Raw genomic sequence first — 23,627 nt, forward strand, 5'->3', positions numbered from 1 at the left:
TTGAGTGAGGAAAGCATCATGCGTGATACAAATTGACTGTAAACACTTAAAGAACTTGGATATTTAGTAACGAGTGAAATGTGTAGCTTTGTGGGTGTATTACAGGGGTTTCTATTGAGGACTGGCTGACTGGACAAATAGACCTGCTGTGAGGACGAGTTTGGCCGTTTGGTTTGATCATCTAGGGGAAAGTTTTTCTTATAATGTTCAGTTCAAATAATTTTGACCTCCTGCTGTAACCCCTTGTAATAATAAAGATATTGGATTTCCAAATATGCAAAATTTCCTGGTAAAGTTCCAAGATTTTAAACCTGCATCTCAAAACGAGTGGGCTCAAATTTCGTGGGACAGTTACTCGTGCCATTCTTTTTCAATACTCAAGGTTAGTATTATGGTAAAATAGACATGTCAGCCAGAGTTGGTGCCTTTGCCTTCAAAGAAAAGGCGAAAAAAAAACTGCCGTTCATAATGGTAAGAGATTGCATAATCATAAGCAAGGAAACGGTGAAGATAGTTAGATTACAGTGAGGAGTGGGTTATCAACACTAGCCACATGTACACAAGCTATGACCTATTTCGCTCCAAATTTACGAGGGAGACAAGTAATGAACAACCAACCAAAATACAATACTGAAACTGCTAGGAATTGAATTATCTTTATTTTCAGAGGGACATTAAAAAAACATTTGATATTTCTAGGAATTACAGTTTACTTCGAGTTTCTCTCGGCAATAAAGCAAAATTTATTAAACGATTCCCGCAACGAAGCGTTTGTCTCATCGATTAATTGTGGGGCATGCCCTCAGGAACACATTTGTATTTATACTCAAAACACCCACCCTCCCTACCCACAACTTCGATGTTCACCAGGAACGTAAAATTATTGCCATTTTATTAGTACTCGTACCAGGCCTCCGTCAACATCCAGGCTAGCTTGTTGACTGCTACTCGATTTCAAAATTGTTCAATTGTTTCATGTTTCAGTACACGTGTTACATAGTCCACTATTCTCGAAAACGGAAAAAAAAATATCCTTGTATTTGCAAGATATATAATTCTACTCCTGAGCAAAATCAGGACTATATTCCTTGGGATGAATCGCGCCATTTATAGCTACGTTTTAAAATCAATTTTTAAAACAAATTTACTTTCCATACAATGGCACTCCATACAATGGAAGTCTTTTAGCCTTTTAGTCTTTTTGTCACGCAGTGATTGGTCACGACATCTCATGAGTGTCATGAACGCCTTGATTTTGGCGGCAAAGCCGGTGGAAGAGCGTCCTCGTGATTGGCTAATTCCTCATTAGCGAACACAGGTTCATGGCCTGAGGGTATCCTAGGGGGAATGGGAGGTGGAGATCGACGAGTCCCCTTCTCCCTAGGGGGAATTGGAGGCGCATCGTCGCTCTCTTGAGCAGGATTCGGAAACCTCTCTAATGTCACTGACTTCGGAGGTATTCGAGGCACACCCGGAAGAGTCATCGACATTTGCCGGTGGACAGGCGAAGTAACATCTTCGGAAGACCTCTCCCCGTTAACGGAAGCCGCCCGAGGCTTCGACTGAGCTGACGGTTTCCGAGGGGGTATGTCGGGTGGAGGTTCCTTCTCCGGAAAGTTCTCGATGTTGACGTAATCAGGCTCTGAATCTTCCAACAACGGAGATTCGGGAATCGTTTCCGAGACATTGTCGGGAGGCAGGAAAGTCATGGAGGATAACGAAGTCCTCGGCGTACTCGGAGATAATGACGTAGTTGAAGGAAACATGTCACTGTCAGGTAAGAAAATGGCGGACGCTTGAGAGGTGCTCCGTTTCAAGGTAGTTTGTGATGTGATTGACAGGCGGGACTGCAGATAGCTGGGTTTAGTTCCTGGTGACTTGAGCGAAATGTCCGTTTTTCGAGGCTGAATAGTATAAGACAAAAAACGACAAGACATTAGGGACGGGCCATAATGTTTTGAGGGGGGGAGGGGTTGGGAAATTTTCTAGGGCATGAAATTTTTTCTCACCTTTAGGTTGGGCATGATTCTTTTGTCCGTGGGCAACAGCTCGTGCAAAAATTATTTTTTAACATCAGAAACCAAAACAATGTTAGTAGAAAGCACTTGCTCGATTATTTTTCACCATGGCTCCCCTTGCAGGTTTTTCCCCAGCAGTTTTTACTTTGAAATTGCCCAACCCCCTCACCACCCGCCCCCCCTCCATTGTCCGTCCCTTAAAGAACAAGTCACCTCTACATCAGAGACAGGTCACTAGGTCTCAGAAAAGCCAGAATTCATATAATCTATTGCTCACATTACGGACGCTTCAATAGTACGCTTCACCCTCTCTTTGGTGTTCAGAAACTGCGTCTGAGTATCGTTAAAGGAAGGAATTTCTGTCACGCAAGACACCGAATCTGTCCATACAATCACCCTATGTAAACACACCCCACTCTTGACCCCTTTAATTCTTTTCCCGTTTGAGACATCCGAGATTCGACCCGAAAAATTCCAATGATTACGTAGCGTCATCACTATGGAATTCTTCGGGTTCAATCCATGTAGTGGGAAAGTTTGAGACATTTACGTGATGGTAAAAGTCGCCCTCGAAATCGTATAAAACCACGGTTCCTTGTGATCCTATTTCGTGCATACAGGGAGCATTTAAAACGAAAAACTTGAGGCTTCGAATTTCCCTGGCGAATGGCTAGTCAGGTGCAGTCGACCCTTTCCCCACCCCACCACATCGGCCTCAGTAGGGTAAATGCTGGAATAAGTAGAGTGCGTCAGTTAAGCAGCCTATCAATCATTTAGAAATCTGCAGTCGTCTACTTAATTTTATTGGTACCTTGCATTTCCACTTACGTGTTTAACCAGCTGTTTGCAGTTTCGCGGCTCAATCTCCAGAGAAAGTTGATACAAATAATCTTCCATCTCGGTATCACTGCGTCCTTCAAACGGATCCAATGATTCTAGATATTCCTAAAGACAGATCATACATGTTAACAAATGACTGGTTTATAGGTCTTACAGAGGTCCCCGAAAATGAGAAAACAGTAACATTGCTAGTCTTTTGCGTCTACGCAAACACGCAAGATTTGTTGTGGAAGTAAAATCGAAAACGTCTCTGACTTTTTTCTTTCAGAAATCTTTCATCAGTCGGGAAATTTTCTCACGTTTTCGCGCCAAGGAAGAAATTTTAGCAAGAGTGTTTCCTCGTTTTCAGAGGGAGTCGGGGAACGTTTTTCAGAGTGAGGAATTTTTCATTCTATTGATGTGACATTTTCTTGACTACAAGCTAATAAGGAGTGAAAATGCCTTAACGAACGCTTTTCCGAAGACTTTCGAAATAAATTGCTTACAGTGACTTACCGCGATAAAATGTTCTTTCTGGAGACAATAAGGCTGGTTTTGATACTGCTGGATTTCACCAGTTATTTCTGCCACTTTTCTCCTGTGGATACAAATAGACCCAGGTATAAAATACTGCCGGGTTGTTCAAAGCCCGTTTAAGCGAACCCAGGATTAGCGAGAATTTTGATTTCAGTTTTGTACGTTTTGGGTGAGGTTTTCTGTTTATATTTCTGCTTGCCCTTCAGTTTTGAGCTTTAATAATCTCAAACTGCACAGATTAAAAGTAATGAAAAACATTTTGAGACAAGGAAAATTAATACTTCGGTTAACTTTTAATCCTGGGTTAGTGTGCCCTGCCGAGATCTTTGTCCCATTTTGCCAACAAGGTGACAGGTTTTCCAAACAGAACTTACTAGGACGAGCTGACTTTTCAAGAGCGTCTTACTTTCCAGTGTTTCCCCTCCGAGAGACATTATGACTAAACTGCAGTACAACATGAAAAATATCATGTTGATGCATGTTGCTATTGTGAAAAAAGGTCTACTGCGGTGGTAACTCACCTTTTACTAAAGTTTATGATCCCCTCAGGATAATTGGGTAGAAAATCAGGATTGCCTTCCTCTGTCTTCAGGATATTTGTTAAGTACATACCTAAAGTGCAAAAAGGAAAATGAACAAAAACAGTAGTCTCGATATAAGCGACTAGTTTAAAGTTCACCGTTGTTTACAGAATTCAATCAGGCATTTTGACGGAAGGCCATGAGGTTATCCTTATAAATGAAACGCTTCCGCCTTTCTTAGGAACACGCCAAAAACACCAGGGGCTATGACCCCTACTGTCTTTATCAGTGGTGTAGGATCTCAACGTCTTTACAACTTGTCACAGTTAAAGTGTAGTGGAAGGCTAACGGCTTAACGTCCCTTCCCCGAGACGCGATCATCTGAGCCGAGCCAGTTGCCATGAATTAGTAAAATTAGCAGCAGATATGTATATATTTCATATTGACCATGCGAAAGGGCCATACTGTTGAATATCGGCCCGAGGTCCCGAACGGGCTTGGTTGATAAGAGATTTCTTTACAACTTCAATCTTAGAAACTTCAAGACTTAGAAAATATCGGGCCGGTAATCGAGCAGTGATTGGTTGATTTTAGTTATTGGCCCTCCAGACTAACTTCGTCGTACTATGAGGTAAATATTGCTCGAATCAAAGTGATCACAGAGCAGTCTCCAACCTACATTACTTGCAAAAAATTTCGGACGCTTAATTTTCGGACGCTTTTTGTCTAATTTCGGACAAATTTCAGACAAAAATTTCGGACACTGTGACGAAAACATAAATTTACGCCTAGAAAACACGAATTAGACAGGAAAGACATCTGTGAAAATGATACTTATACTGCACCTTCGAGATTTTGGAGATGAACCTAGGAGAAATTAAAACAAATCTTGTCAAACCGTCTCGTATCTCAAGCAGTGTTCGCCTCATAAAGGAAACTATGGGCTTAGGAGCTACTTAAAAATTCCACACTGTACTACAAATCTTTCGAACGGTTTTATTTTCGGAAACTTTTTTTGTACAAATTTTAAGTCGTACGAAATTTTTTGTTTTTATTGCGTACCGAAGAAGGGAACACACGGTGGATTGATCGAGCGTAACTTCTCAATGTACTTCTTGTAATGATAGTTGCTAAGCTCTTTCGCCTCTTCCAGAGCCTGGCTCCGTCGAACGGATAACTCCTGCAGGTAAAAAAATAGCAATAATTAAATAAATAAACAGCAACGACAGAACAAAATGAAATAAAATGAAAACGATAGACGTACCGCAAAGGTGTGTTGAAGTCTAAAAACAGGCGACGAATTGATTGCACTAACTACTTCTAAAATACCATTGAAATTGTTTAATTCTTGGAAAACCTGCAAAAAAATTAAGTCACAAACGACCACGTAAATGAAACATTTGAGATAGCTGTAAATTTATAACTAACTTCTCAGCTCTTTAAATGAAGGACATTTTAAGAAGGAGCAAAAGCGATCCGGCATTGTGTTTGTTTTTCTCACTGCGCTCTATGATTGGCTTAAAACCTCGTGCCACCAATTCAACCATTCCACAAATTGGAGTGTTAGTTGTCAATAACAAAGACAGGCCAGCGAGGACTTGGGAGATAACATTCACTACGCATGCTCAAAACACATTACGCATGCTCAAATGTGTGTCATGTTTCGAAAGTTGTCGACAACTAAGCCAATGATTCCCACACACGGGAAAAACGGTCAAAACCTGGATGTCGACAACTCATTAAAAGCAGTTTCACTTTTCGAAAAGGGAGACTGCTTAGTTGTCGACAACTAAAACAATTTAGCGTTTAGTTGTCGACAACTCAACTCACACACTACGTTTTTTATTAGTCAACAACATTTAGTTTTCGATAACAAATAGTTGTCGGCAACTAAATGTCCAGTCTGCGGAGGCGCTTACATGTACTATTTCTCTGAATACTCACTGTTAGAATATCGATAACTCTGTTTAAAACTGCTACTCTTTCTTCTAAGTTCGGGAACTCCAGCATACTTTTCTCAAACCAGACCGTGATCTTGTTTGTATGATGAATCATTCTCAGTAGGTTCGGTGATGTGAGATGCTTTATGTCTTCCTTCGTCCACACGCTCCCCACAAGTTCTGAAGGACGCACCGCTCTGAAAACAAACAAAGCGGAGATTTGTTCCCACAGAAACTCTAGTGCTAGGTCGGATTGTAGGGAGTTTAGGAAACCACGACGGCGACGCCCAGGACAACGTCGATTAAAAAAAATGAATTTATCTTTTACCTACGAATCTCGCGGTACTCTTAAGTCATTTACTTTATCACTGTCAAAACTATCACGAAACACAGCGATAAATTTGAAATAAAAATTTTACGTTCTCCAGACAACGCAGAATTTGGTCATTTCACATTGTTGTTTTGCAGAGAACGGCAAAGAAATGTGCCAATAATTATAACGCACGTGCACAACCATTGTACTGCTCATTAATTCTTTTGCTCAGTAACGTTCCCGTTGCCGTGGTTTTCTTAAGCTCCCTTGATTAACAACAACTCGACAACATGAAGACTTCGAAAAGTCGTCAACTAAAGTTAGGAAGGTTGTGGGTTCAGTTGTATCACTGTCATGACATAAAAACTACAGCAATTAAGAACAAAATAAATCCTTTACCTGTACAACTCTGACTCGATGAGAGTCAGCTGCCGTGCAATCTCGATTGGGTGCAGCTGCAAGAAAAATAACAAGCTTGAACGATTGGTTTTTAAAACATAAACACACTTAAGACTTGCATTAAGAGAGTTACGTATGAATTCAAAATGAAACTTAGAGTTAGGCCCTGTCTACATTAATGTGTTTTTACATAAAACGTTAACTTAATGATACGTTTTCGCCTACCGTCCACACTATTAAAAACGATCGCAAAAGTTCATCTTTTTCATCGAAAACGTGCACATTTGAAAACAACGGAGCTCCATGGTACAAGTGTGGACAGCGGAAATGCGGGAAGCTTTCGCGAACACTGACGTCACGTCGTATGCGCAAATGACGGTTATGTTATTTTCTCACAGCGCATTAGCATTTTCGATTGTATTGGAGTGGACAAGTAAAACGCTACGAACAACACAAAACAAGATGACTTGAACTTACCGTGAGTATGTCGAACCGTTCGATGTCATTACAAGCTGCTATGTGCCACTCAATCGGCGGCGGCTCCTTCTCAAATGTAATTTCAGGAGCTAAACTTTCTCTGTTGGTTGTCTGAAAAACAAATACCTTAATTAATTAATTAATTAATTAATTAATTAATTAATTAATGCTTACGGAGTTGTCAAGCCCTGCTCCTTACCGACTAACTGGCTTTGGACAGCAAGTCACAGCAAAGTTCAATCATAGACGGACTTGATTTGGTTTTGCTTCACTACGTTCCGCGGTTGGCTTAAATAATCACGTGCCAGCTACTCAACCAATCAGATGTAAAACCAATTCCAAGCATGCCTTGGTCACGTGTGTTTTCCCGCGCTTGGCGCTCGGTTCCGATTTGCGCATTGGCTTCGTGTTCTCATTGGTTCACTTTACGCTGTGATTGACAGTAGCTTTAGCAACTTGGGTTTTACAACAATCAAATGAAAACTGCCCAAACATAGAATCAGAATTCGAATAATAAGACTGAACACTTACCTTTCTGGAAATAACTTTGTTAATTGACTCCACCCAGCGTCTCATTGCCTTGCCTTTGACTCCCTCCAGGAACAGACTGAGTTTCGTCAACAACTCCGAATCACGCTCGAAATCGTAGCAGTGATTGTCCACCCAATGTCGCACAACATTCAGAACTCTGCTCGGAAAAAACGTACGACAAACTTATGGAAATAAAATTTAAAAAAACCTTTATTTACCCTCGGTCAGAGACGGGAGCGCTTCTTAGATATGCGAACGAGGCACAATTTGCGTATCATGAATGTAAACAAAGATTTCCCTACTAAACTCGTAAAGAGAAACGTGTGTTTGCTCCAAAAAAAAATATATACAACTCAAACGATTTCTGGCGGAAATTTTTAGTTCCATTACATACCTCAGTTGCACAGGTTGAGCATATTCCTTTCTAAATCTCTTGAGGTCTTCACGGACAACAGGCTCCCCCCTGGCCATAGCAAGTTCATCAAGCTCGCTCGGGGGAGGCTCTGGTATGTCAAACGTAACGCACAGTTAAGGCTCAATAAAGTTAACGCAGCTTCCTTACAGATCTAATGGTTGGTTGCAAACCACCTATTTGACCTCCTGTCAATGAACTTATATTCAACAGCACGTTGTGATAAGACTTCACTTCAAACATGACATAGACCTGTTTTTGAGCCATCTTGCTTGGGGGCAAACACAGCAAAAATTGCAGTATATGCATGGGAAAAGTTAGAAGTTCGATGGTCAATAACTTGGGAGTGATTGTCTTTCTGCTGTCTTTCTGTTGTCAGGCGAGGAATTGAACTTTCAATTTTTCGCACAAACGTCTCGAACAACTCGATTTTACAGACATATGTATGGAAAAATGAAAACCTTAATCAGATTGTGGCTTTTCTAGCGAGGCGATTTCCCTGAAATGTGATCTATGAATTCTTCTACCTGGTAACTTTAGTTTTTAATTCATAAATACTTCAGAACTCGAATTTTCCGTGGGTTGATATTCACTAGATTCTCCATTTTCCCCACACATTCACTGTAACTTTTGCCTTGTTTGCCCCCCAAGCAAGATGGCGTCCGAAACCGTGAAAGTGTCTATAAAAGCTATTTTAACATATTATAACTTTGCTATGCCCAACTATTTACCTTTTCATTGCAAACACGATTCTTAACATGGTAGGAAACGAGGGAATTTCCCCTGTGTACCATTAAATTATCACAACTAACACAAAGAAGAATGACTCTTCGATTAGTTTGAGGATAATGAACATTCAAGCATTCCGCATGATAGCTGCAAACACTGAAAAGGATATCTTTGGATCAAATAGTCCAAGAGCTCCCTTGGCTTGCAGAACGATCTGTACGTCGTCAGGAACGTTCTCACGAAAGTTGGATCTACGGAAAAATACAACAAAGACTGATTTTGCAGAATTCTTTCATTAGTATGTAATATTTTCTGCACTATTATATAAGCTTAAAAGAGTTTGCATATCATGTTATCAATCAACAAATTCTGCGAGTCAATAAAGGTGTAAAAATGAAGTTATTTAAAGAGTGCGAGGAAAAATTATACAAATACCTTAGCGCCTGCAAAGCGACTCAATTTGCGCAAAAGTATTTGTAACATTTTGCCTCGCGCTCTCTGCGTAAATTTCGTTTTACAACTTTATTAACTAGCAAGCAGAATTTGTATTCCTTATTTTTCATTACCTTGACAATGGCGTCATGAAGACACTGAAACGTCGGTTTTCATCGTTAGTTTTTGTTTGTTTATGCATAACATTAGTATTATTAATTTTTTACATGAAGGCTCTGTTAGAAGTACGTAGAAATCTGTTTCACTCTTGCCGTTTTACTGATGTGACATTTGGTTTTGTGTGAATTACATTCAGTTCCAAGAATACTGAAACAATGAAAGTAAATGTAATATTTTATGCTTTGGACATCAAAACTTACCTGCATACTTGTGATGTGTCAGTCTTTCAATCAATTTTATTAGAGCTCCACCTTTTATAACTGGAGCATTACTTGAGCTCTGTGAAAAGAAATTACACCATATCACCTAGTGACGAAGCCTTCATTCTAACCTAGAGACCCATCAAGCCGGCGCTTATCTCTTATATCTCTAGTTTCCTTGGCATGAAGCGACAAGGAGTATTTCTACTCCCCCCTGGATGGAATGCTAGTCCATTGCAGTGTTACTTCCAGCATTCAAATTCACCGGTACCCATTTACAAGAATTACACTAACCACCTTGCCTAAAAAATACACCAAAATAATCTGCTAAGCACCCAGCCAGTGATAACAATCAGGATTCTAGATAAGTTTTCAAGGCTGGGTGTCAACAAGGAATTCCAATGGGTCCGGCGTCAATTCCTACTGCTCCCACCAAATCATTATAAATTTTCTATTTATTTGGCGGGTCATGTGGGTGACCTTGTCGGGTTTTTGACCTGAGACACCTCACCTATCTGGAACACTGATAACAATACTGTGACAGCAGCGAAGTGCTGTGGAAGGTCCTTCTAGTATGTCACCATTTAAATGAAAGTTGTACCGTCGGAAGTGAGATACCTCCATGTGGCAGTGTTTATTACGATGTACAAGGTGGTTTTAACTTATAAAGTCCCTAGTCAATTTTTGAGCATTGAAATGAGAATGTGTACGCTTATTGAGCGAAAAGTTTACATTTAAAAGCCATTGCCTTTACCCCTTGTCCTTCCTCAAACACAATATTGTCTTCAGCGTCGTCAACAGCAAAACTGGGTGAAGGAGAAGAAAAGGCAAAAGTTACATTTGAAAGCTTAGTAGTCTCGTTAGTGAAGTTAATTAGGAGAAAACAAACGAAAGAAAGCTTCAAATACCTACACTAATGTTTCTATAGCTGTCTCTTTGATGCTACATTTGTAATCTGTTCACAAGCTACAAAGTGTGTGTGCATTACAACTGGAGTTGACAGTGTCACACAGCATTTTTATTATGTAAATGAACTAACCAGTATTCCTCTGGACCGGGCATTCTTAGAGGGATGGCTTTCTCTTCTTCTAAAAGAAGGTGATCCAACATTCGGTCTAGTGTGCTGTTGAGAGACAAATACAAAATTGTGAGTTACACCAAAACAGCAAGAACTGAATGCAGTTCACTGTCTGACTATCCCAACATAATCAGGCTCAAGTTGTTCGAAAGGTGGATAACGCTATCCACCGGATAAATCACTATCCAGCAGATAGCAAGGTTTGTTTTGTCAACCCTTATCCACTGGATAGTGATTTATCCGGCTGATAGCGTTATCCAGCCATTGAACAACTAGGCCTGATCAGCTACTATCAAAGAAACCATCTAACAATACATAAAAGGCACTGGAAGCTGGTCGGTCCTTGAAAATTGTTTTGAACTTTCCAGTTTTGTTAAGTTGCTGGAAAAAGCAAACCAACTGGACCGACTATCTTAGTCAATAATAAATCTAATGTGCTACAAAGCCGTAACTACATGTACTTAAGAATTGCTACACTACCACAGCACTGGTAATAAATCAGTCTTTGCAAATTGCTTCAGCTCAACCTGCTCTAGGTATCTATCATATTTAAGGGTTGAATCTTATTGACATACATGTAGATGCAGAGTCTATAGAATAACCATTACATAAATGAAGATAACAGTGACTTCACTGATGTCATGATCAGGTATTTCAGACCCTAATACCTTCTCATGTAGATTGTCATTAGCACTGACATCCATTCATTCTTGTCCTCCTCCGTCTTGCAAGTGAAGACAGCTTTTGGCTGATCTCTGTCAACGATCTCAAAAGCATTCTTTACATCTAGTTTAAAAATATGCAAATTCATTTCAACTCATCATTGCTTCAACTTGATATCAACTTATGGGCTATTTGTGGGTGTTGTAATCACCAATGACATAGAAACAAACCTGTTTAAATATGGCAACCTGATACAAGTACAAGAACGATCAAATTTGGCAGAATGTCAAAGAACTCTGAAGTGCATGGGTAAGAGTTTACAGAAACAGGCAACAAATGTAATTTTTTTTTCTTAATTACTAAAATGTCTTTTGTATGTACATGCTCATGTCTGTGGATTAACAGTATCAGAACTGCCTGCTATTCAGGCCAACACATAATGTACTACACAGAAAACTCTGCACGGAGAAATACTGTTGGTGAAAGAATTCTACATTACATTGAAGTTCTATAGAAGATGACTGTGGCAAGAGTTGAGCCCTGCTATTTGTACTCAGCAAGATGCTGAAATGAAAATAGGCACTCACAGATAGCTGCCTGATCCCTGAGATCTGCCAGAAGAGAAATAGAGTCGGGTGCGATAATTACCTTCTGTGTCATCAAGGTTGTTAATTTCAATCTTTCTTAAAAAGTACTTTTCTTTAAGTCTGTACTCTGGTGAAGGACCAGTTAGTGAATGCCTTGTATTCTGAAAAGCAAGAATAAAGAAAGTCAAATCAATCAATCCGTCGGTCAGTTGATCAGTCGGTCAGTCGGTAAGTTAGTCAATCAATCAGTTGGTCAGTTGATCAGTCGGTCAGTCAGTAAGTTAGTCAATCAATCAGTTGGTCAGTTGATCAGTCGGTCAGTCGGTAAGTTAGTCAATCAATCAGTTGGTCAGTTGATCAGTCGGTCAGTTGGTAAGTTAGTCAATCAATCTGTCAGTCAGTCAGCAGAAAGGAGTTAAGATTGGCACACACGAGGGGCTTAGTCCCTGCGACTAGTCCCTGCGACTAGTCCCTGCAACAAGTCCCCTCACGAAGGGGCTAGTCACAGGGACCGGTCCCACAAACAGTTCACATGATGCGTTTTGAGGAACAAGTCGTAGGGACTTGTCCCAAAAATTCAAACTGGTTTGAATAGGCCAATTGCGATATATTAAAATTCTAACTTGGCTCTAAGGCTTTGGGGAGTAAAACAAAAGAAATTAATTATTCATCCCTCATCCTCAATGCGATTTCTTTCGTTTTATTCCACTAAGCCTCAGAGCCAAGTTAGAATTTTGATATATCGGAATTGGCCTATTGGTGGGATTAGTCACAGGGACCAAATTTTAGTCCCCACGACTAGATCTTGAAGCAAAAATGGCCAGTTCACGCGATGGGACTTGTCCCCACGACTTGTTGCAGAGACTAGTCAGAGTGACTAGTCCGCTCGTATGTGCTGACCTTTACAAGGTACATCACGTTACCTGTTTGCAGCAAATCAGCAGGCCATCAAGAAGAAAAACATATCTTTCAGTGTCCCTTTTGTTGGGATGAACTTTACCAAGGATTCCCTCTGCAATGTGAACAGATTGAAATACAATTCATTGACAATATTTTGAGGCAATCTGATCTGGGGTTGGTGATTTTAAATTCTAAGGGGTCCGTGCCCTTTCTTTAGCCAAGGGGTGCAGATTTCATGTACAGAGTTAGTATCCTGCGAATTGCATATGACCTTGAATCTCACTAGAAACACAATCTGTATATATTTGAATTTAATAGATAGGAACTGAAAAAAAAAAACATTATTCAGACATCTTTATCACTGCCCTCACCTTTCATTACTTCTGTACATGACTGTGAAATATCTCTCCCCTATGAAAAATGTCAAAATCATTATTAAACCAAAACCTGAAAGTAGAAACTGTGCAGTGAGCAGACAGTTGTATGTTGTTTTCCCACAGCAGATAGCAGTGTTAGTTATTTTTTAGAAAACAGTCCTAAGAAAATGCACATGCTGACTGGTTTAAAATTGTGTTCTCATTCTCCCAAACTTCCACTCGTGTTTCTATAACTCAACAGAAACGCAATACATGTTTTCTATTTCGTAATCACTATATAGGTGGGGGATGACCTACATAGCAATGAGCTGTTACATGCAAATGGAAGGCAACTATGCCTATCTATGAGTGGGGGGAGGAGTTTGACTGTGAAGTCTCACTGATATTTGTCAGGCGAGTGTAATCATGGCTATGGCTAGCTTGTGGGTACTGCCAGCCTACAGAGCATTCATCCAAACTGGAGCTCAGGTTATTGCAACTAATGTGGGAATTAGTCCTGTCAGATAGCCCAGAGCTAATGGATTCTGTCTGTCACTTGACGGCCAAATTTTCAATATTGTGTTTCAATATTGTGTAACAGGAATGTTTAGGTAGTCTGTTTAAATCAGAGCAAAGGATGTTTTAGTTTTGGGCAGTACTAGCCTTTAGGTAAGTTATCCGACTTGAGACTGGGTTCTCACCAGAAGCTTTATGCATATCACTAGGTGTCCAGCCTTCAACTGCGATAGGGTTATTAACGTGCACTGTCTTACCTCCCATCCATCAATGTTCCTTTGCAGTTCATTCATGATCACTGCTGCTGAACGGAATGCTCCTGATTTCCTCTTTTGCGCTCTCGTGAACTTGTCCCTGGTAAGTAATAAAAGCAAAAGTAAAGCCCTTGTAAAGTCCAAGGCCTAAAAGGATGTGGTACTTTACTCTGGTTTCCATAGTGTAACATGGCTGGGAGTATTTCTATACTCCCAGCATTTTGTTGGGAGGCATGGTGGCCGCATGGTTAGTGCACTCAACTCCAGATCAAGCAATCCAGGTTCAAGCCCTGGCTGGGGACACTGTGTAGTGTTCTTACACAAGACAATACTCCAGTACTTGATTATGTTCCAAGTTGCACAAGTAACCCTTCTTCTCCAAGAATACAACAACCTAGAACTCTTACCTGGAGTCCACTGCAACAAACACAATGCCACTGGACCTTCATTACCGAATAAGAGCTTGCCAAAACATTCCTAGTGTACTTCAAAACCCTCTAAAAATAATTCATACTTACTCTCTTTTCTTTGCCAGACTTCCGGAGGATTGGACAATTCTCTCCATCTCTGTCTGTAGTGGTCTCAGTGCACTCTGAGCCTGTCAAGGGTAAAATTCTTATTATGGTACTGGTTTGGACACATTCCTCATGGTGACAGTTGGGAGAATTCAATAAAAAATCAATACAATTTTCCTTTGGTGATCAAGTTCTGTGTTCTAGTGACCTGAATACTTGATATTTCTCACAGAATGCTGATAACTGAGTAAGCTGTACAGTAAAAAAAATGCATATAAGAACCTAGTGATTTAAGAACCTACAGGCTGAAATTCACCATTTAAATTTTCAGAAATGCAAGAACCTGTTCAGCCAGGAAAAGAAAAATAGGTTCTTATACATTATGTATTAGTACTACAATATTTCTGCCAATGATTACACTACGTACGACAACCTCTGAAAAATAAGAACCTATTAAGAACCTAATCAGCCTGAATTGTGAAAAACTACCCTAAAATATAAGAACCTGTTCAGCCTGACCTTGAAAGTCTAGGTTCTTATATGCGGGTTTTTACTGTGCTGAAGGATTAAGGCAACTTTAAGAAGTAGTTTATAAATGTGGCTAAATATCATTTAGGCAAGGTTAAACTCGAGCTAATGCAGCCAGCTACCCTACTTAATATCTGAATGCATGTACATGTAATTGCCTGTATTAAGCCATTTCTCAGCTCATGTTGCAAATTGTCTGACCTACACACTAGTTTTTGTCCATGTGCTACAATGTTAATTTTGACACACTGTTGAATGGTATCTTTTCAGCTTAAAAACTAATTTCTATAATAATAATGTCTTGATATGTCTTAGGACAAATTTCACATAGGGCTGAATAAATTTCTTGCTTTTTCCCTTCTTTCAAACTGTAACTTTTAAAAAAGTCCATTCTTAAAGTGGTTTAAGAGATTCCTGCAAAGAGAAACTAGAAATGATATGGTAAGGGTTCATTTTGGCTGTACCGAATGAATGTACTTTTTACCTGCTCTAAGCTTTCAATATCATCTTCATCTGGTGATGTTCTAAGCAACAACTGGAATGAGAAAATGAAACAACAACTTCAACACAAAGATATTAAATTTTAACAGTGGGCTTCCTAAGGAAGAACACACCTTGAAAATTAATTAGCAATGAACATGTCAGCAAGACTAATGTTATGACTAGTGACTTGTTAGGATGGTGGCTAAAATTAATGAGGATGCATGCTAGTTCAAACCCTTACACTCCAACTGGGTTGTCTGGGTGAAGAGATGACCAGGAACTACAGAGTAAGGTAGATTGTTACCACAACACCTTTGCAACTACAACAGATTAAACCTGAATTTAAGGATCCATGGCTTAAACTCTGGCATCTTTTGTCCAGCACTCTTTTCATCCCCTGTGAGAGAGTCTTTCAGCTTCCCGCTTAAAACATTCAACATAATGGTGTACGTAGCACTCAGAGATTCACATAAAACCTAGGTTTGGTTAATAGGATTTTCAATTTGGTTATAATTTTCCACCTGATGTCAGCAATAACTAAGAGAAACCACAAGGAACTCTGAAATAAAACCTCGTAAATTTGCAGCCTTTCAGCTTGAATCTGAGAACTCCAACTTCTCTGATGGAAATAGAAATAGGTGTGGTGGGATGGGAGATGTCTCTCAAATCTCAGGCCAATACTGAATCCAAAGGTTACTCCCCTAACAATCCATAATCCCAACATCAACAGATCTACTTAATGTATAATGGTCACCTTAATAAGATCAAAGTAGTGTAAGCAATGATAGATAGGCATCATTAGCAGCTTGGGTAGACAATACTGAACAGCTTCTTTGAAACCTGGGCCTTTGGCCTGAAAAAATCAAAATCACTTAGTAATGAAAGCTGTGGGGCTTGGCTTAAACGCTGAACTATAAAAGAAAACTGATCACTCCATAAGAAGTACATGTAGAAAGGAGGCTATTTTGAAATTTCTGTGAGATTTCCTGTTTGCCGATTGCTATATGTAGCAAAAGAGGCAAATGTGTGGCATGAAAAAATCCAAAATGGCTTTGCCTTGGAAATTCAAAATCCAAAATAAATAATATTTGTATCCAATTTTTTGATCAATTCTTAAATACTATTCTTTTGTTTTCCACAAATTGTCAGTTGACACTATACTGCCAACAGTTCGATGCGAGGCAATTTAAAACAGTGAATCCTGGAATTCATTGTTACTTAGTCTGCAAGTACATAACGGCATTTTTTTTTAAAGAAAACTTTCCTTTAATGCATTTACCTGTGTAACAGAGTTTGATGAAACCACATAAGCAAAACATGTCATTGTTAGGCAAACCATACCTTGAAGTATTCATTGACAGGAGTTCTTAATAATAACTCTGACAATTTCCCTCCGATACCAAGATGCCTGTACTGTTTGCTAACTGAAGCAGTCTGCTCCCTGGCGTATGTCTCGTAAACTTCAAACTCAGCACCCTAAAGAATTGTATCCAAATACATAATAAGGCTTTCTGTAATATTTAACAGCTAATCTTTCCACAACTTTTTGCCAACATGCGGGGTCTAAAGAAAATGAATTTTGACCTTGAAAGCAACTGTACGCCAGGCATGATTGTCTTGCAGTCCCAACTGAATTTAATTGGTTTTTTTATGACTGGACTCTCTTTGAAGCAGACACCTCTCTGAAATTGACTGTTAGAGTCAATTATGAATTGAGAGACATTTCACAGCATTTAATTTTGTGAGCTAAAGAAGGGTGCTTAGCAGAGACAGCACACTTGTCTGGACATATCCTAAAAAATGTTTCATCATCATCGTCATGTTTTTGGTAAGCAATAGATAGCAACAACGAGTGGATATGTCAGTTGAGACAGAGAAATGGCAAGTTTCTCTCTGGTGATGTGTACAAAATGTTCCTTACTTTGGCATATTAAAATAAATGACAATTCCCATTTAACAGTGTATGTCCAGAATGCACTGTACCTCAGCCATCTCTTCAAAGCATTCTCCAATCGCTGGCTGTTTGCCTTCATCTGCTACTTCAATAGCTGCCTCCAACAAACCCAGAAACGTCACAGAGAACTCATAGATATCAATGATATTGCTGAAAACCCTTCCAATATCCTGTAACAAAGGTTCACTTCGAGGTTAGATACTGGCAGTGAAATATCATAAATATTGCCTTTCCTTGCCTATCAATGTTCAAGAAAAGGAGATCAGAGGCGATGAAAGGGGTATGATTTTGATCATCATTGCTTCTTTGAGGATGAGAATTTTGGCATGATACTTGTTCCTGTTTCGGGGTAGGGATGCCGGTTTGTGCACCTTCAATGAATGAGAAAGTCTAGTGGCAAGGAAACATAGGTGACAAGACTTCAACCCTGGGGGAGTGGGCACTCCCATATAAAAAGGACAACGGGTACTCGCCGTACCTTTTAGGGGTTGAAAAGGTGGTTTTGTTGCCTCTCAGGGTGTTCAGGCTCAAAAGGTCCACAGCGGGAGCTTTTGCGGCACCTTTTAGGGTATTGAGCCGAAAAAATACGAGATAATGTTTTGTTTTAGAATTGGTATCCCTTAGGGATTAAAAAAATTTCAAGCAACGCCCACAAACAGGATCTTGGTACCTCTTAGGGTTTTTTTTCAAAATTTCTGATGAGCACCCCCCTGGGAGTCCCACCTCCTCTTCACCTGAGTAAGGCCTTTTCTAAGGAGAATGAGATATGTATCAAGTGTGTTGCTTGAGAGCTATTTTCTGCTAACTGACTGTCTGCCATTTTACTTTCTTGTGCCATTGTCACATCTTTCGCCCTTGTTGTTGGTGGTTTGGTGAGAGTCAATGGTGTTATCACCCAAAATGTTAATTCTCCACCCTTAAGGCTAGCACCCCACACCTTCTATGCATGCCCCCCCCCCCCCCACCCGCACAAGCTTAACATCAATAGATGTACATGCATAAATCAATGATTCATTCTCTAATATATACCATAATATACTACAACTAATATACTTACATGCTATAATATAACATGTAATAGGTACTAAGTGTTAAACTTTCTTCTTATTAGTAGAGTGCTCCAGTCTGTCTCCAGTCTGATCGAGCTTTGACAAACATACAGGAAAAGGGATTGATTGAATGCATTCTGAATATTAATCCTGTGCTACATACCTCATGGGTGAAAAGGTCCTTTGCCTCCACAAAAGGTGCTCTGAAAACCTACAATAGGGAATAGTCCAGGATATTCTCAGTAGAGGCTGATCACAGGAACCAGCTATATTAATATTTAGGGTGCTCTTTTGCAATGTTTGCTTGCAGGCTTGATGTGAAGTAGGAGGCTATCCCAGTTCAGACAAGCCCTTTTCCAAAAGGCCAATTTTTGAAAATTGCTAATGTTATAGGTGGTGACTATTCACGTCAGAATACTTGTTGGAGTACTGGCAGGTGCCAGATCTTGTTGAGAGAATTCCTTTGGTCTACTGTGAGAGTGATTAGACATGTCTTCCCAAAGACCATGAGACACTAACAGTGGCTGGGATTCAGACTTATCTGCCACACACCAGCCATTAACCACTGCCGACAAATGTGTTTCATAGTAATTTGCAACAATTGTGTATTGAGAGAAAGTCAAGTGTAATACCTTGATAATCATATTTAAATCTCTGATGTACTGGCCCTCAGCAAGCATCATTTCCCGCACAACTTCGTCATAGGTCAAAGCACCTTGACTGCTCAGCGTCTATCACAAGAAATGTGAGTAATATATTAATTTACCCATGATAGTAATCCATGCCGCACGATAAGAATTCTTGTTTGCTCCCTCATTTGTACATTGAATGACTTACTAGCAATTAAATACAATCTTCTTTTCCAAGTATATGTTGTACATGTAGTGTACGGTGGCTTGATCAGATTTTTTGAGTAACCACAACACCACCATGATGATCATCAATCCATTGATAAAATCCGATCGAGCCACCTTAAAATGCATTTTAGGTAAGAACAATTTCAACCTAGGTTAATTTGTATCAACCTACGTTAAATTTGTCAGTTATTTTTTCCCCACTTTGGGAGGGGGTTCTTAAAATAATAATGTACACACCAGCCACCCCATTCAGTCCGTAACCTTACCCTACCCTGTCAGAGCCCCCCCCCCCCCCCCAAGAGCTTTTTTGTTTTGTACTCACCCAGATATGAACACCTGATCTCTGACTTCGTAACTTCAGCCTTCATTTCCACTAGGCCATGCAAGAAATCTATGTAAATTTCCTCACATTTATTGTTCTAAGAGGTTACTGGTCCCAAACTACATATATATCAAACTAGTTTGAATTCCTGCTGACCTAACCTACCTTTTAAACTCCAATATATTTTTGTATTATCACTATAACTGACCTCTGCTTCAACCGATGTCTCAACATCATCTGGGTGGAACATGTCCATCAAAACCTACGAAATGTGAAGCAGGACAACCAAATATCAGTGCATTTTTCTACAAAAAAAGCTACCATTATGTAAACCTAGTACGCTCTTCAAATTCCTACTTGCAACGGTATTGTAATTTCTTTGTCATCAGTCTGGGGTGTACTAAGAAGTAACTATACAATTCATGGCCCAAAATGGTGACCAGTTCAATGCAACTGAAAATTGAGCATTGGCGACTGGAATTTCAAGGCTGGTCACCAGCAGGCAATTAAAACTTTTAGTAACAACTGCCCAATGTTTTGAAGAGGTTTGCAGATAAGGCACAAGGACACTAACTGAACTTAAAATCTGTTAACTTAATATTGGACTTCGCTGTGGGAGATCTGTTGTTAGAATGCTGGACATCAGATCAAACAATCAGGGCGTGCCCTGGCAGGGACCATTGTCTTGTCAAATGAAGCTCAAAAGCCCACCAATGACTAACGAACAATGTCCCAACGGGTTCGTCTAGGACGGTTTTAAACACGTGCTTCGTCGGCTGGTAGTATAACAATGTTTTGGTCGTTTTTCATTCATTTCAGTGCTTGTTGTTCGTCTTTTATCAAGTCACTGCCAGGTATGTATAGGCTGATTGTACCGTGGAAGCAATTCTGCTTCTGTTGTTATCCTTGGCAGGTTCTGATTCTCGTTGACGAGACAGAACTGCCTCAACACTGGACACAATAGACTCGGTCAGCATCCATTTAGGCTTCACTGAGTGCTGACAAACTTTACACTTGCTCAAGTCTTTCATCCAATACCATCATGGCTTAGCTGAGCAATCACTTTCAACGTACCAGACATAACATCACCAACTGATAAACACTATTCACTTGACTCTGAAGATGACTTCCATTCAGGTTGTCAAAACGTCAGTCACCAACAATGGTTCTTTTCAGAACTACTCCCACTCGGACGATCACACAAGGCAAACTATGATTGTTTTATTTTGAAAACCATCAGTACAGTAAAGAGAAGAGAACGTCTCACCTTGTCAGCAAACAGTGCCACCTTGATGTCCTGGCATGTGATTTCAACATGTCTGATGTTCTTCACGTAGTTGCCGGCCAGCTAGAGAATAGCAAAACAGCAGGAAAGATCACACACCATGTCAATTTTGTATATAGGGTTTTTGTGACTTAACTGTGATAATGTCCTCCATTTCACAATCAGAGAAGGTTAACTGATTGATACAAAGCATGATAAAACCAGAAACCAAAATGTGGCCGAAACTCATTGTAAAAGCACACCACAATGCACACTGGATACACCATAGACAGAAGATAGGGTGGGGAGAGTTTTTGAGATTATGTGATTGAACTGAACACAATGACATCCAGCACTAAATCCCTGCAAAATATTTTGAATTGTACTTGCAAGACCAGGAATGTCTCATATAACCCAGGATGAGTGATAATCTGGGTACCATTAGCTGTCGTACAAATAGAACCTCTACCTACTGTTAGCTATACAGTAATGGTTGTCTGCCATGTCAAATGTGTGGTTCCAGAAAATACCCATACCCACCCCAAGGAGGGCCATTGGAAATTTCAAGGGAGAGGGTGGATCTCAATAGGCAAAATTTTTCAATGAAAGTATGAACAAAAACAAGAAATTTCCAAAGAGATTGGGGGAGAAGGTTCAAACCAAAAAAAGTCCATGACTATGGGTATGGATATTTTCTGGAACCACATACAGTTGAAGCTCCATACGCGAGCACCCAAAATGTCAAGCCTAGGTGGTCGCTAATGACAGTCTAGCCCATATTGGGTCAAAAGGTCATGTCTTTGGGTTGTGATTGGTAGATTTTGATAAAGTTTTTTTTGTTTCTTTTTTACAAGGTTTTTTGATTGTTGTCGTAATTATGAGTGGCGTCAGGCAAAAATGTTATCATTAGTTAAGTTTTCACCTTCTGAGTTTGTGTGTTATTGAAAGGTGCAGTAAACAACAGGATGAATAACTTTGGCTGACCTTTAATCGTGGATTAGTATTGATCAGTTTTCAGCCGGTTCTTACCTTCAAGATATCAGCAGATATGTATTCCATAACAGCTACAATGTATAGGCTCACTTGGAATTCCACCTTGAATCCCAGAATATCCTGCAACCCAGAAAAACACATAAACACACACATTTTAGAGCCCGAAAGTTGATCTGACAGTTAACAGCGAAAGTATTGAGTGAAACATTTGTCTAAGTTATTTACCAGAAATTTCAAAATTTGCTGATGAGCAGAATTTATTATTCTCAACATTTACTGAGAATTACAAAGCTTTTGAAGAATCGAAAAATTGTTTCACTTCAGTAATTACAGAACCGAACTTATTCAAGCAAGAAAATAAAAGTAGAACAATTTTTTTGAAGTCAACTAGTAAACAACGTAATTAGAAGATGCGATTTGCACTGTAAGTATTTGCGAGTATTACTCATCTCAGAGAGATTCTAAAAGTTTTCAAACAAAGTTATAAAAGCAGATCAAGGAAGAGGAAGTACAACACTATTAGCGAAAAAAGAAGGACGAAAATTTAACAAAGACGGCGACACCTGAGTTGATCAAGATCGAACGACTTGTTTGCTATAAAATCAGTCAGACATCGTGAAAGCAATTGTTTCACACCAGCATGTACAAAAAAAATTTTTGAAAGAGGCAATAAACTACTTGAAGCATGTACACAACAAAAAGTGAAAGGAAAATAGGAAACACTTCAGAGCGCATGGCGCTAAGTTTGTTGATCTGTATAACAGCTAATAAATAAGAGGACCTGTACCAACATGACAGCTCGGTGCATGCATTAGCAAGCAAAACAAATCGCACTCTGAATGAAAGTTCAACATCACCTTCATGATGATGGGGTGAACTTTATCCGCCGGTAACACTACTGGGCTTTTTTTCTTTCCCTTTTCAACGGCGGCCTGCGCATCACCGATTGCCCATTTATCGATCGGATGAGGGAATGTGCTTCTAACCCGTTCTTCAACATCCGCCACTGAACGAGGCTGGCAAGCACACAGGTGATTCAGGAGCTGGACTATCAAAGATTCGATGTACTCCAGCGCTTCGTCGTGAACTTTCAGCGACGGGTGAACCTGCGATTGGACCTACAAGCGAATTTGAAAGCCCAGTAAGTTAGTTGTAACACTTCTGATCACGCCTCCCCGGTTAGCTAAATTCGCAAATGCAATTAGCGACTACATACAGCCGCATATTCTCTGCTAAAACCTTCGTATTAAAGGTGAATACACTCCTCTCTGTCGACACTTTCAAGACCTAATCTACACGCAGGTTACGGAAAGCAATCGATCGGAATTTGACCATTTTTCCCCGAAACAGGAATGCAGGTCGATCTCTACCTACGTCTTCTTACCTTTCTGAGCGCGGGTACAAACAATCCCTTCCATTTTGCGGCGGTTAAATTGTTTTCATACTCAGATATGGGCATGATATACTGCAGTAATCACATATCATTCCAAACCACAACTAACAGAATCGGTAATAGCCACCATTCTTGAGATCCAATGAAAAGTGTGACAGCGATTCATACGAACGCGCGTAGGTAGAACCGCTTCCTCTTTTAAGACCGGATTTGCAAGCTACATAATTGGCCTGTCAGCCTTTGGCTGCGACAATCTTGACGCGGAACAACGACTTTCAAGCGCTGATGACCTAGTTCGGCAGTTTGTGGGCTGATACACAAAGGAGAGGAAGCAAACTCGGAAATATTACATCAAAACAATAAATTCATCGATCAATCGATTGCAGGTTGGTGGGATGCATGTCTCA

General features: G+C 39.9%; 1 protein-coding gene across 1 annotated transcript; it reads right to left on the reverse strand.

Moving 5' to 3' along the window:
- Window positions 1–637: 637 nt before the first annotated feature.
- LOC110056031 (son of sevenless homolog 1-like) lies at window positions 638–23,608 on the reverse strand. The gene is made up of 32 exons (XM_089290809.1): window positions 23,212–23,608; window positions 22,685–22,945; window positions 21,864–21,947; window positions 20,838–20,918; window positions 19,779–19,832; window positions 19,024–19,122; window positions 18,555–18,602; window positions 17,372–17,512; window positions 16,730–16,864; window positions 16,143–16,241; window positions 15,390–15,440; window positions 14,381–14,460; window positions 13,866–13,962; window positions 13,108–13,147; window positions 12,760–12,848; window positions 11,898–11,997; window positions 11,255–11,372; window positions 10,548–10,631; window positions 10,263–10,314; window positions 9,509–9,587; window positions 8,866–8,947; window positions 7,950–8,072; window positions 7,556–7,712; window positions 7,025–7,135; window positions 6,548–6,603; window positions 5,840–6,032; window positions 5,160–5,252; window positions 4,958–5,075; window positions 3,896–3,986; window positions 3,354–3,435; window positions 2,847–2,963; window positions 638–1,904 (listed from the first exon to the last, which is right to left on the reverse strand). Exons 1-32 carry the CDS (start codon window positions 23,284–23,286, stop codon window positions 1,239–1,241), a joined length of 3,756 nt encoding a protein of 1,251 aa, XP_089146935.1. The 5' UTR covers window positions 23,287–23,608; the 3' UTR covers window positions 638–1,238.
- Window positions 23,609–23,627: the final 19 nt, after the last annotated feature.

Source organism: Orbicella faveolata, unplaced genomic scaffold (genome assembly GCF_042242905.1).
Source record: "Orbicella faveolata isolate gen_17 unplaced genomic scaffold, um_ofav_v1 contig_24, whole genome shotgun sequence".
In the NCBI taxonomy this organism is placed as follows: domain Eukaryota; kingdom Metazoa; phylum Cnidaria; class Anthozoa; order Scleractinia; family Merulinidae; genus Orbicella; species Orbicella faveolata.

Bases quoted from the DNA above. Each gene is read 5' to 3' on its own strand.
- LOC110056031 (XM_089290809.1), bottom strand. From the start codon at position 23,286: ATGCCCATATCTGAGTATGAAAACAATTTAACCGCCGCAAAATGGAAG. The intron at 14,461-15,389 runs GTAAAAAGTACA...TACCCTTGACAG, and splicing joins ATATTGAAAGCTTAGAGCAG to GCTCAGAGTGCACTGAGACC. The intron at 3,436-3,895 runs GTGAGTTACCAC...TTGTATCCACAG, and splicing joins ATCATAAACTTTAGTAAAAG to GAGAAAAGTGGCAGAAATAA.